General features: G+C 40.2%; 2 protein-coding genes across 4 annotated transcripts; both read right to left on the bottom strand.

Moving 5' to 3' along the window:
- Nucleotides 1–474: 474 nt before the first annotated feature.
- On the bottom strand, nt 475–8,092 carry casp8 (caspase 8, apoptosis-related cysteine peptidase). Of its 2 annotated transcripts, none has more exons than XM_085390463.1 (12): nt 7,886–8,092; nt 6,981–7,140; nt 6,689–6,864; nt 6,499–6,604; nt 3,154–3,283; nt 2,997–3,055; nt 2,868–2,910; nt 2,670–2,734; nt 2,464–2,575; nt 2,182–2,309; nt 1,374–1,759; nt 475–748 (listed from the first exon to the last, which is right to left on the bottom strand). In XM_085390463.1, the coding sequence occupies exons 2-12, from the start codon at nt 7,107–7,109 to the stop codon at nt 613–615; spliced, it is 1,470 nt and encodes a 489-aa protein (XP_085246589.1). In that variant the 5' UTR covers nt 7,110–7,140; nt 7,886–8,092; the 3' UTR covers nt 475–612. The 2 variants fall into 2 exon arrangements, with proteins under 2 accessions (XP_085246589.1, XP_085246590.1); XM_085390464.1 differs by having other exon boundaries at nt 6,999–7,140.
- A 219-nt stretch (nt 8,093–8,311) lies between these two features.
- catip (ciliogenesis associated TTC17 interacting protein) lies at nt 8,312–11,828 on the bottom strand. 2 transcript variants are annotated; one of them, XM_085390467.1, is made up of 9 exons: nt 11,556–11,828; nt 11,227–11,409; nt 11,082–11,137; nt 10,884–10,970; nt 10,464–10,631; nt 10,251–10,375; nt 9,100–9,176; nt 8,938–9,008; nt 8,312–8,837 (listed from the first exon to the last, which is right to left on the bottom strand). In XM_085390467.1, the coding sequence occupies exons 1-9, from the start codon at nt 11,671–11,673 to the stop codon at nt 8,649–8,651; spliced, it is 1,074 nt and encodes a 357-aa protein (XP_085246593.1). In that variant the 5' UTR covers nt 11,674–11,828; the 3' UTR covers nt 8,312–8,648. The 2 variants fall into 2 exon arrangements, with proteins under 2 accessions (XP_085246593.1, XP_085246594.1); XM_085390468.1 differs by having other exon boundaries at nt 8,938–9,005.
- Nucleotides 11,829–13,686: the final 1,858 nt, after the last annotated feature.

Raw genomic sequence — 13,686 nt, 5'->3', positions numbered from 1 at the left:
TCTACAGCAGGTGAACAGTATATGAAATTCATGTACCTAATAAATATGAAGAAAATCTAGCACCTGAGAGATCTGGCCCTTCAGTTTATCCAGCTACTGTCCACTTAAGTCTCATCAGACAAGGTCTTCGTGGAAGGGTGGCTGTCAACAAGCCATTCTTAAAGGGAAACGGGAAGAATGGGTTGAGGCATTCCAGATTACACAAGACCTGCAGTGAAATCAGTCCAGCTCTTATGCAGTGACGGATCCAAATGTAAAACTTTTGGTGTGTGATTCTTATATAATGCTTTTTTCTTCTTTGAGCGCTCAAAGTGCTTTATGCAACCTGTTGCTCAAATGTTAAGAAGTGGTGTAAGAGTGTAAGATTTGATTTCATGATTCTTAGGTGAAAATCAATTTTCTAGAGTTTGGAAAACACCAAATAAAAAAAAATCCTATTTATATTTGAGAAATGACAAAAATGTACCATTTCATTTGCCACTGTGGATAATTTTTATTCAGTTCATAATTACAAAAATCACATTTATCAAACCAAACACACACACAGTGTAAACTGTAATGTGAATCCGGGAATTGTGTAGACATGCAGTGTTGTATTTGGTCACAGTCGGGTCATACAAATTTGAGGACGAGCTTCTTGGTGAGAGTGTAGTTGGGCTGTGGCATTTGTTTGTGGGATAAGTACTCTCCTTTGCTGACCTCCCTGTTCACACGTGTCAGGACAGTGAGGATATCGTCCAGCTCCTGTCTGGAAGGAACACACGTGAAACAAAAAGGATTCATCTTGGATAATTTTAACAAAACACGCAGCTCATGCCAACACCATGTCTGAAACCACCAAAAGCAGGAAGACAGAAATGTACAAAGATTTGATGCATTTGATTTGTCTTCCCTGATGACTTTTGAGCCTCAGAAAATGGGTGCAACTTCAAAACAGTTAAGACTGTGCTTTTTGTAAAACCCCTTGAATAAAAGCACAAGGTCTGATTGTGTGAAAATGTATTGAGGCGCTCTACAGAGGAAAAACTACAACATTTGTGTCTTTGTCCATAATTCTATGGACCGAACTGTATATAACAGAAATTACATTTAAAAAAATCTACTTTGTAGGAAACTACTGCACTATGACCTTCCCATATGTCAGTAGTACATATGGGCCAGAGGCGCAATATGGCAGCCTCGCTTCTGTCAGTCTGCCCCAGGGCAGCTGTGGCTACAACTGTAGCTTGCCTCCACCAGTGTATGAATGTGAGAGTGAATGAATAGTGGAATTGTAAAGCGCTTTGGGTGCCTTGAAAAGCGCTATATAAATCCAATCCATTATTATTATTATAGTATGGTCTGCCATAAAGAAACTAATCAGTTCAACTCACCTTCTTGCTGCTATTGTCAGCTGCTTGCACAGCTCCTGGATGTAGATAGATCCCGTAACTGTGTTTCGAAATGATTTGAATTCCTCCACAGTGGCCATGCCGATCAGAAAGTCTGCTAGTTCAGGCACTAGCACTGCCTCATCAGGGATTGAAGCGTCTGATTGCAGTGCTCCTTTGTTTTGCTTCTCGTCCTCTCTGCTGCTGGGATAGTATCCTTTCTGGTATTCTTCACCTTGACAGGCTTGAATGAAGAAGAGTTTGGGCTTCCCTGCCAAGGTTGAGGCTCTTCCACTTGTAAAGGGGTCCGTCAGCTCTTTCAGGAGCACCTTTCCCCCATCAGTGCCAAAGACACACCCCTTTTCTCCATGTGAAAGAACGCACACCACCTTAAATCAGAGGTAGATATATGTTTTATTATTTATACTAACACTACTACTGACATTGTCGATGTAGCTGCTGTTACAATCACAGAGACATGCACTACATGGTGACATTTTCAGAAATGTGCTGATCCCAGCTAAGACCTTTTTGAGAAGACAGATACCACATATCTGCACAGTAAATATGAAACAGTAGCTGGCTCATTTACTAAAGAAAAAAATGTAAATGTAATATTAATAAGTTAGGGTTTTATGGTAAAGTATTTGCAGGTTACATTTAGCCTCAGAGCCTGCTGCTTGTATTCTGTATGGCTGTGTTGCCAATCTTCTCAGATATCTCTTATTTAAAAAAGAAAAAAATTCAAAATAAGTGTAAATGTATAAAATGCATGAAGTACTACAACTCTAAAAGGTGTGTGACTACACACCAAGGCATCATGATTTGTAAAATTAATCCTGCCAAGATCATTTATTTCCTTCTTCATCTGCTCTGCAGTACAGTTGTTGTGTATCTCCACTTGAAAACCTAAGCGAGTGAACACTTCTGTCAGAGTATCTGTGTCAGACAGAAAAGAAGCAAAAGAAGGATTATAAGTACATTACATGGTCATGGCATACGTATATATGCATTAATTGTTACAGGGCTCAGGAGCTTCCAGATAAAACAGTCATAGATAAATCAGGTCATTGTTTAAAGGCAAGAACTGTACCTGCATCCTTCTGAGTTCCTTTTCGATTACTCAGATGTGTTGCTGTAAAGATCTCATTGTTGAAGACCACGCACCAACCACGTGGGTTATGAGTCAGTGTGTAGTAGTCTGACTACAGGACACAAACACAGCAAACAGGCCGATCATAAATGTTACTGATGTGACAAAAGAATGAATGAAAGCATGAGAGCCTGTGAATGGATTACCTGATCAGGAAGAGAGGTGGGATTTGTTTCTAGTTGTGCATCAGTGTTAATACTCTCTCTTCGATCTAAACAAAACATTACAACAATGTAAACTTGTATATCAATCATGAGTATGATAAAAATAACAAAAAACATAAGTGTGACAACAGAAGGTTTAACAAATAATAATCACAAATACATTTTAATAGAGACACCTACAGTTGGGCTGAGTTTCAGTTATAGACAGTGGCTCATGGGTCCTCTGTGGGAATAAAACAAAGCAGTCAGCAAACTGACAAACTGCAACATTAACTGCTCAGAAACACACATTTACAGACACACATAGACCTCAATATCCATGCTGACATCAGGGGGTAACGTGAACTGCTGCCGTTGCTGACCGCCTCCTGTAACGATCACAATCATTTGATGGTGTTACCAACACATTCAATTTCCACATGTATGTATATGTACATGTGCGGGTATATGGAAGTGGATCCTATACCTTGTGTGTACTCCTCTAAAGTAATTGCCAGTTGTTGATCACACTCTTGCAGTGCTTTATGTAGCAAGCTAACATCTGTCTCTGATAGTAAAGCAGATTTTTCCATTTCTGCAAACACGTCCAGCGGTGTCTGGAATGAAAAGACAGAAAGTTTTTAGTTCACAGAGGCTGTTTGTGGGACAGTCATCATCTCTGGTGCCATCAAATCCACAACACGGTTTCCATTTGCATCAAATGCAAAGCACAGAAAATAATGGCTGCATGCCAAATATCCTTGGGCAAGATACTAACCCCATGTTTGCCTACTGGTGGTGGTCAGAGGGCCCGGTGGCGCCTGTGTCCGGCAGCCTCGCCTCTGTCAGTGCGCCCCAGGGCAGCTGTGGCTACAATGTAGCTTGCCATCGCCAGTGTGTGAATGTGTGTGTGAATGGGTGAATGACTGAATGTAGTGTGAAGCGCTTTGGGGTCCTTAGGGACTAGAAAAGCGCTATATAAATACAGGCCATTTACCATGTGTTACACTACAACATGGGGATACAGAAATATGCATTAGAACTCAAACACTGGGCCTCATGGCCCAGCACCATGACAACGGTGGTTGGTTGGCAGCATAATGGTGGCAGCAGGGAGATCCCATAAAGACTCTTTTAAATAGAGCCAAATGCACAAACAAACTTGGAGACAACGGCATACATCCATCACGTACAAACAGGAATTTGGTAGTACTAGTATTCTGATTAGGGCTTGGAGCAGGGGTAACCATCTCCAGCCCTCTAGTGCCAGTGTTTTAGATGCGCTCTACAAATGCAGGCAGGCCATAATACTTAGTGGAGATTTTAATTGAATTTAAGAAAAATACAAAACAGTGAGATTCCATATTACAGAAATTCAACCAAAGTAATAGACATTATTATTTACAAATAATCTATGCTGAATTCAGAAAGTTACTTGTGGGACTCCTTAAAGTTCAGTGCTCAAACCTAAACTGTTCAAACGGTATGTCTATAAATTTATGTTGTTCTGGGATAAAAAAGTGAAGCAGCGTTTCAATACAATTTAAAGGGAATTGTAAGTTTTTAAATATGAATAAATTATCACTAACCTATAGCAAAATAAAGAAGAAGGATAATTATATAATAACAGGAAAATTAAATAACAAATTCCAAATAACGATGAATAACAGTTAAACAAAAGAGGTGTAAATAGATGGAAATTGACACCACCAAAAAAATATATCTTCAATTACAAAATTAATTGTTCCTTGTTAGTTTCACATAGTAAGGATGTCAAACTCATTTTGATTTCAAGTGGGCCTGACCAGAGAAACACACCTTTCTGTCAGTGAAAAGACATTTAACTAATTTCAACAGCATATCTCAGTTTTTCTACACGACACAGAAATGCTGCTGTGGTAAACTTTCACCATGACCTGACCTGCACTCAATCTACAGCAGGCGGTGCTGGACCAAGGCCAGGAAGATCGTGAAGGACCTCAGCCATCCCAACAACAGACTGTTCTCTCTGTTGAGGTCAGGAAAGCGATTCCGCTCCCTGAAGACCAACACAGAGAGACTGAGGAGGAGCTTCTTCCCGCAGGCGATACGGTCTCTCAATCACACCACCACACAGTACTGACCCACACATATGGTTCTTACACACACACTGGACTTTCTGGACTTTGGTTTTGCACAACACTGGTCACTATATTCTTCATTTCCGGTTAATACTTGTACAGCTGCTGTTATTGTGTATATATTTATTTAGATTTAGATTTCTTCATACATTCTTATATAGTTCTATATTGTGTATTGTGTATTTTGTTGTACAGTTATTTTATTTTCAACTTTAATTTATATATTTATCTTTATCTTATTCTTCCCAGTTAAATTTACCCTTCATTCTAATTTGTGTTGTACAGTTATTTCATTTTTAACCTTAATTTATATTCTATTCCTTCCTAGTTAAATTTACCCTTTTTAATTTTTCATATTTATTTCCTATCTTATTCATAGCCTTTTCCTTTTTTGTTTTCTTTAGGTCACGAGCAGTTGTCCAAGCATTTCACTACATATCGTACTGTGTATGACTGTGTACGTGACAAATAAAATTTGAATTTGAATTTGAATTTGACTGTTTGGGTTTAAATTCTAAAAAATAAATGTGTCAATTTTCAGAGAAAATTCTAATAGTTCGTTGCCTCGTTGCCCTGACTGGCCTGTAAATAGGAAACAAGAAATGTGCTTTTTTGTGTGGACGCACAAGAAAACAACATCCAAAAACCTTCCATCTTTAACATTGAAAAAACAGGAACTTTTCTGTTTTTTAAAATAATGTAATTAATGTGGTGTACCAGGGATGGTCACCAGAGAGATGTGTATGGGTAGGAAAAGCCGAAAAATATATTGAATTATAGTTAAAAAGAATTTAGGCCTTGCTTCACATTTTCTAAAGCTGTCTAATGGGCAGGATTGGAGTCTTTTCTCAGACTGATTCTGGACCTCAGGCTTTGCGTTTGACACCCCTGTACAACATCAGAATAGTTAGAGGGATATCATGTGTTTGCTGATATATTCATCTCAGCATTTATGCATTTATATAAAAAAATAAACAGGAGAAACACCCTTCACCATATAACGATGGCTGATGTTATATGTTATATGTTAGTTACACACATGTTGTGAAAGCTGCAAACACAACAACCAGCTGATCCAAGCAAAAGTTGGGCAGAGTGTAAACAAGTAATCCATGACCTCTTATGACAATAAAAAAATTAATCTGATTTTAGCAAGGACTGTAAATAACTACATTTAATAAATAGTATGGAAATCTGTTTATGTTTCATGTGTCTGGAAAGAAATCCGCATTGGTTGCACTTTAGCTGCATGCAAAAATAAACAAATCCAGTTTTCCTGCTTTTACTTTTTTCCCCTCTTTAGAAGAAAACTCTTGAGAATCGATTAGTTTAAGCCAACCAACAGACTTTCAGTAAACTGCATGCTTTTATGATATCACTGATCTCAACTTTGCACTGATGATGTACAAAGCACAAAATAATAAACTGTATTCAGAGGCTGGTAGTTTCCACTTGAACTTCAGTGTGTGAAAAGCCACTGTAAACAGTACTCAGTCTATTTGACAGAACATTTCAAAGTAAAATTACCAGTTAACTACTCTTAGTAGTGGAAGCGTGTTCTTTACTGTGCTTATAAAATGAAAGGAAAAGTCGTTACATGCTGATCACAGTGAAAACAATCTAAATGTCAACTGTACAGCTAGCCTTTGATGTTCAGTAAAAAGCTTCTCACTCAAAAGCAGAAATGAAAAGGTGGATTGGTGTGTTCTCACCTTGGACAATTCCATTTGTCTCCTGCCCAGCTGGTCAGTCAGTAGAAACTTCAGCTTTTCAAAGTTCTCTGTAGTGAAGCCATTGTATATAGAATACAGGGTCTTCCTAATGGTCAGAGAAAAACTTTTGATATATTACTATTCCTATGCTGCATGCTGTACTATTAAGATAAAAACCGAAAGCTTTTACCTGTAGTCTGACAGGACAGGACTAGCATCTGTTTCCTCTGGCGGTCTGCTGTCTGTCTCCAGGACCCTGAGGAGATCTGCTCGATGGATGGTGTAGAGCAGCTGCCTGAGGAAGGCATCGTTTTGCAGCAGACCTTTTTCCTCTAATCTCAAGAACAGGTCTTTTGCATCCTTAATCTGTAGGGAAAAAAACCCACTCTTGAACATGCATATCCTAGGGCGTCATACTGTCAACGTGTTATTTAAAACAATTTCCCACAAACATGCTAACAAAACAAGTGTAAACACATTACAAAATTTGCTGTGCTCACGTTCTCCAGGCGTCTTCTGGTGACTACATCACGGCATAAGAAGCAAAGTTCTGCCACTTCAGAAGAGTCCAGGCCCTCATCTATGTGGGACAAAGTCAGCCTGTCCATCATGGCCTGGTCCTCAGCTCACAGCGATCTGCAGCTTTTATTGTTAACAGAAAACAAGTGTGCATGTTTTGATGGAGCAAAAACTGAAGTATTCAAAAACTGAAGTATTCAAAAACTTCATGCATTGCAAACAAGCAGTTTTACATTAATGACTAAAGATCATGGCTAGAATGTTAAAATAACGACAACAATAATAATAACACCACACCATACACGATAAGATGCCATTACTGCCCTACGTAGAAGCACCGCTATACTGTATGTTTTTACAGGGAAACACAGTAAGATGACTACATAGAGAACTTTGTCTTCCATCGCTGACCTTTCAACAGCGAACTGTTATCTTGATCATTATTAAATGGCACAGAGCTTTGGATGTTAGGCCACATCATCTCTGACTATCCAAACAAACAAACAAACACCTGCAACATTTAAATGTTATTTACAATTTCCTATGAAAGCCTGGTTTTAAATTGTGTATTTGCATGGCAGCTTATACGTGACGCGGTGTCTTTCAGTCCTTCACGGTTTACTTTATTTCATGTTATTTTGGCCTCTCAATGCGTTCCTAGTAATCCCGTGTAGTCCCATGAAAAGACATCTGCGTGATACGACAGAGTGACGTCACTAACACTACCCACCCCGCCCCCCGCCGCCAGTTTTGTTTCTCTTGACAAAAACGAACATTAAAAAGTTTTAAGTCAATGTTACATAACGTGGCCCAGAGTTTACGCTAACAGTTTACGTCAGGTGAACTAAATTATGACGCTGAAACTTACCGCCGCTGTCTCTCGCTGTTAGTTTACAGCTCCTTAGCGAAAAGGGCGCGTCTTGTTAAATGCGAGGAAAATAACATAAACAAATGAAAAAAAAAACTTTTTGGGAGCGAAAAAAATACTGAAATATGTTTCAGTGGCTTTTATTTCCGCTTTCTGTTAGAGCTGCAAATTCTTTCGTTTTCGGAGCAAGCGCCTCACGTAACTGGATGTGACGTCACGGTATAGGAAGTTGAAGTTGAGTGTCGGGTGCTGGGTAGAAAATTTTAAAAAATAAAGGCCACATAGGCCACATTCACACACAAACTGTAGCGTTAGTGAGCTGACCAATATATTTTTCGCTTCACACTTGGCTACATGAGTTTACTAAGCTCAACTACAGCACATACTGGCACGTCTTTCATAATAAAATCCGTTTGTTTAGCATTGTAAACCTTTATTTTGAAAACTCCCATGCTTCTTTTTTTTTCTTAAACACATATTTATCGGCAGAGGGCTTTGCCCAAACGTGTACAAGAAACCCAAACTACTGAAACTGAAAAAAAAAAACCCAAACTTTATTTATCTGTCTTTTACTGGAAAGATCACAACGTTTGAGTTTTGATCGTTTGTGTTCCTCTCCACCAAATGTCCACAGATACAACTAATAGTCAGTCACTCGGAATAAAAAACAAAATAACTTTCTAAATGTCAGTGAAGATTATTCTCATGAACAAACATATATGAATCTTATAAAGAGACAGTTTGTGAGCATGTGATAATGTGACTAGAGGGACTGGGCTTCCTGGTCTGCGTCTGCAGGATGATTGGAGGCAAAAGGGGTGAAGTACTCTCTGGCAAACAGAAAGACGTCGTCTGGTTTCCTCAACAACAGCAACTGCAGGAAGTCAGATATTAGTGCTCGAATCTCTGGATGCTGTCTCAAGTATGAGGAGTGGTCGGCCTTAAGCTCTTCCTGCCAAAACAAGACATAAACACACATTCATTTTCTGCTCAGATGGTCAGTAGAGTAATGGAAGTCTAGTATTAATCTCCTGTTGCACATGACCGGCTACCTTTCTGTCCAGAAACTTAGAACGCATCTGCATGTCTTCCTCCCACACAAGGGGGATCTTCTTGAAATCTACTGTAAAATTACAAATACACAAATATCACTGAATCTTTCATTGGAATCATACCTCTTATGTGTGAATATGTGTGTGGGGGATGTGTGTAACCTTTTTCTGCCTTTGATGGCAACTCTAGAAGTCTCATGGTGACTGGTGACCCCACCTGAACTCTGGTCACCAGATGCCTGATCAGAGAATATAACGAGTCAAATTGAAAGCACTAGTGTAACACATAACAACAATAATAGCACTTACTTGTTATTCAGAAACCGCTTGAGTTAAACCAGAAAGTTCTCATGTATCACCAATATTCTTTCGCATACAAAAATCAGATGTGTCCTATTCCGTAGGTATATCTACACTTTATGGGAACCTTTCCCTTCAAAATGATCATTTTTAGAAACTGAATAGTTCCTAAGATGTCAAGGACACAAAGCAATTAACTATTCTACTATAGCTAATGTTATAGTTTGGACCCACAAAGAAGAAGCATCAATGGCTCCATTAGCAGTGGTTAATAGTTTTGGCTAACATGTGAAAGATCTCTAGTTTAAGACCAGGAGGTGACATAAATCACAAGCAGGGTTGTACCAGGAAGGATGCCTAATCAAACATGTGGGAAATAGTAGAAATTCTTCTTTTATTTACCCCTTTCCCTGTTTCATCCACACCTCTTTAACCTCACTTACTGTCGGAGTTTTCTTATCACTGGTGGGCTCCTTTGTTCCATACCTGAACTTACCTGGCACAGAGTATATAATGACTGCACTCCCTTCCACCTCACTCTGTTTGCTTCTGGACTGGGAGCAGCTAAGGTGAGTTAGCTTAATTTACTTATTTAGCTTTAAGTCAGTGACTTGAAATCTAACCTTGTTGGTCTTTTTAAGAGATTGCTAGTCCAAGTGTGGCAATCTTTTGTGTAATTTAAACTACCTTTTTCTACAAGTTAAATAAACCCAACCACTGGGGAATCACTGATGGTTCATTCATACTGGTTGCCCATGCTGATAACAGTCCTCTCCTTTTAACCTCCTAACTAATGGATCCCTTGTGATTAAGGGAAGCATTCAATAAGTAGTGCTATTGTGTGATTAAAATGATTTGTTGTTTAGTCTACATTAGTGACCTCCTATCAGCAGTAGGTAATATAAACATGAAACTCAACAGTGGGCAGCTGCAGTCTGTCTGGTGCACAGAGGGAGGCAGTAACACAGTCCAACATGTGTGGGATGATGGAGAGGTACATATATTAAGCTTACCCATCATCCAGGAAGTAGCACTGCCAGGTACTGGGGCTGCCCTCCATGGACTGAATAATCCTCTCTACCCCAAATACATCCAGGAGCTCACCCCCGACCTCTAGCTGCCTCTGATCCAGCTCTCTCTGAGCACAAAAGAGACCACAATCAGAGCTCAGTACTCAAACAAGTTACTGATGGACCAGGATGTCTTACACAGGCATAAAGACTTACAAAAGAGGTGTTAATTATGTGTAATCCTGGGTCTAAGGAGACAAACGTCATGTTTTCTGGCATCTTCCTCCTCAGAGCGATCAGGCGCATCAACAGCAAGCTAGAGCCCTCAGTTACCAGCCCTCTCAGGACAGACATGGGGTAGGACATGCTCTCTTCTGTCACCTCCTGTACACACACACACACACACACACACACACACACACACACACACACACACACACACACACACACACACACACACACACACACACACGCGCACACAAATGACAACATGCAGTAAATGCGCAACAGTAAGTAAAGATTTTGTAAATACTGGACTAACTCTTGCAAAGAGAGCGTGGAAGTTGCTCTGAATGACTGTGGTACTGTTTCATTAATATATTAGTGAGTTGACCTATAAAGCAGTGGTTATCTGACCTCTCCCACAGTCGTAACCTTATGGATCACCATCAGCCCATCACGCTGCACCATGTGACACCTCTTGTCCACACTATGGCCCTCAAACTGAGGAGAGAAGTATAGAAGCACATCAAAGGTGCAATATTTCCACTTAATGCATCTGCTGAGCTGAGTCAATGTAAAAAGAAACAGCCCGGAAAGGATTCAGCGACTCACCTTGACATATTCATGGTGATCTTCCTCCAGCACCTCCAGGTCAGTCGTTAGGTAGGCTTAAACAGAGTAAAGGGTATGAAGAGAAATACTAACAACAGGAAACAGCAAAGATCAGTTTGTCCTAGCATCCTCTGCTTGCTGTCACCTGTCACTGCTGTCCCACAGGGGCAGTCATCAATGGCTCCGTGGCTCTGAGCATGAAGCATCATGCATGGCTGCTCTCTCCGGGCAAACTCCACCGTCACACTGAACTCCCCCAGCTCTCTCCCCCCCTCTGATACAGTCACCAGCGAGTCTGCAAACACACACTTCTGCAGCTCGGCAGGCTCTGAGAAGCGAAGGGACACAGAAGGTAAAGCCAAAGTGGACAGATTCAAATATCTGTAATGATTTCACGGTTTTTTGCTTTTCAGGTAGTTTTGGACTCAGCTGTTTCCTACCGACCATATTAGCCTAAATTGGATGCGAACTCACCGATGCCGGACATGAACGTGACAGCTTCGTCAGAGGCTTCCAGCTCCTGTCGCTGTTCAGGTCCTTCAGTCCCCGCTGAAAAACCCACAGCAGTCTGTTCACCCAGCGTGGCTTCCATCTTTAAAACAGCCTGAAAAGTGTGTGGGAGCAACTTCACAGGACACTCGCCTGCCTCGACAGACAGTCTGTCTGGGTAATTTTATGCAAAGCAGTCTTATCCCACACTTTTCCTGCTTAGCATTTTTCTGCTACGGAAGGGAAGCTGGCGACCAAATCTCTGTTGGCATGGCAACGATGCTGGAGTACCGTAAAGACCATTGTATGTGTGAATTGTAGGCTGACTATTCACCACCAAATCTAGAGGAAGGAATTATACAAAAATAGAGGCGCTGTACATAAGCTAATAAAAAAACAAAACAAAGAACACTGATTACTATTCCTCCTAAAAACCAGCAATTAATTTTTGTGAATTAATTTACTTAAGTCTGAGATCTTTACATCAAGCAAACAATTATGCAATACAATATATAATAGTGAATTCAGATCATAATTCTGATTGCAAAAGCTGCTAGACAGAACAATCTTAAAAACAGTCCTACTGTATTGTCAGGAGGACATCCTGGGCCACATTTGTGGGGGTCAGTCTAGCAGGCAACATGCTTGCTTTTCAAAATGATGGCCATTTCACATGTTATAGCAACAAGGGAGCTTAAGTGGTTTTTTTTTTTTAATTTGATCATTTTATTTTTTTTATTTAAAAGGGACAGTGCAGTTTAACATATTTCAAGTGCAAGACATGAAACTGATGTGCCGCACACAGGTTTATAGCTACTGCTAATTTTCAACAATTGTCCCTTGTTGGGCTTACAATCTAAATAGATACATTTGTAGATATTATGTTTCTGTTGCTAAAAGTCGATTTTTTTTCATTCAATATTCTTGGGGATTCTTATTTTGAATTTAGTAGGACTTCAGAAATGTACAGTAAACCTATCCCACTTAACCAATTGTTACGGCCCTAGCAGGGCCTCCTCCTGAAGGTGCCTGTGTAGGCGTGTCCCACCACCTCTTTTGCCTGAGGTGCCACCTTTCCCTGTTACACAGCTGACTCACATCAGTAATTAAAAGTATTTAAGCCCAGGGAAAGGTGAGTTCTGGGCCAGAGTGCCAGTAGTGTGGTTACAGCTTGTGAGCTGAGTGGGTGTTGTGTTTGCAGCTAGTGAGCTGCTCTCTCTTTTTGGCTTACGTTTTACTTTATTGACCAACACCTAAGTTTTGTTTGTTTTCTTAAATGGTGATAGCGGCTTGTCCGTCTCTTTTACTTGGTATGAATTGAGACTTTAATACTCTTTAATTTACCCTTTTGCCTCCTTGACTCCTTTTTCTGACCCGGTCACTTTTGTTACTTCCCCCTCCCCGCCTAGACCCCTCAGGGGAACGTAACAAAATGTTTGATTCAGTGTCCTTTGTAGTGGACAGCAAGACTCCCACATTTTCAATCTGTGTCCACACTTCAGGAAGCAGAGGGCTAAGTGATGTAGAGTTCTTTTAAATTCTGGATTTCACTCAGTCAGACTTGCATATAGGATGAGGCGGAGGAGTGCAGGGAGGTGAGAGTCAGAGGGCACACCAGCTTCTGAGGAGCCTGAGAAGGAAGCCACTGTCACTTATGGACAAGCGTGTAACCAAAGGTGTTTTTTGGCTCTACCCGTTCTTTCTTTATGGATTCAATTTCAACCCTATTAACACTGGGTTGAAAGACTAACAATAAACATGAAAACAGGGCAACTCTGTCTATAACCACCATGACTGGAGGATCACTGATTACATCAGTGATCAGACAGCCAGGTTCTTGAAAGTGTCAAAGCACACAAACCAAAGGGAGATGCTCATCTCTGCAGGCAGCCCAAACATTTATAAGCTGCATATCATACGTTAATATCTATGACATGACTTGAATCTGGATATATTCAGTACTATTTATAGCAATTTCAATGCATATAGACAGATTGTTTAAGACTGTTACTTTCCAGCACTGACAAGATGACTTCAATGTGTGATCAGACGATAGAAGGCCAGTGCAGATGTTTCCTACAGCACTTACGCAATACCTATTAACCATAATAGGCTT

This window comes from Rhamphochromis longiceps, linkage group LG18, assembly GCF_057381845.1.
Source record: "Rhamphochromis longiceps isolate RC_006_pf linkage group LG18, R_longiceps_female_GT1.1, whole genome shotgun sequence".
NCBI lineage: Eukaryota > Metazoa > Chordata > Actinopteri > Cichliformes > Cichlidae > Rhamphochromis > Rhamphochromis longiceps.
Note: the sequence above shows the minus strand (reverse complement) of the source record. Positions and strands in the feature narration are given on the sequence as shown.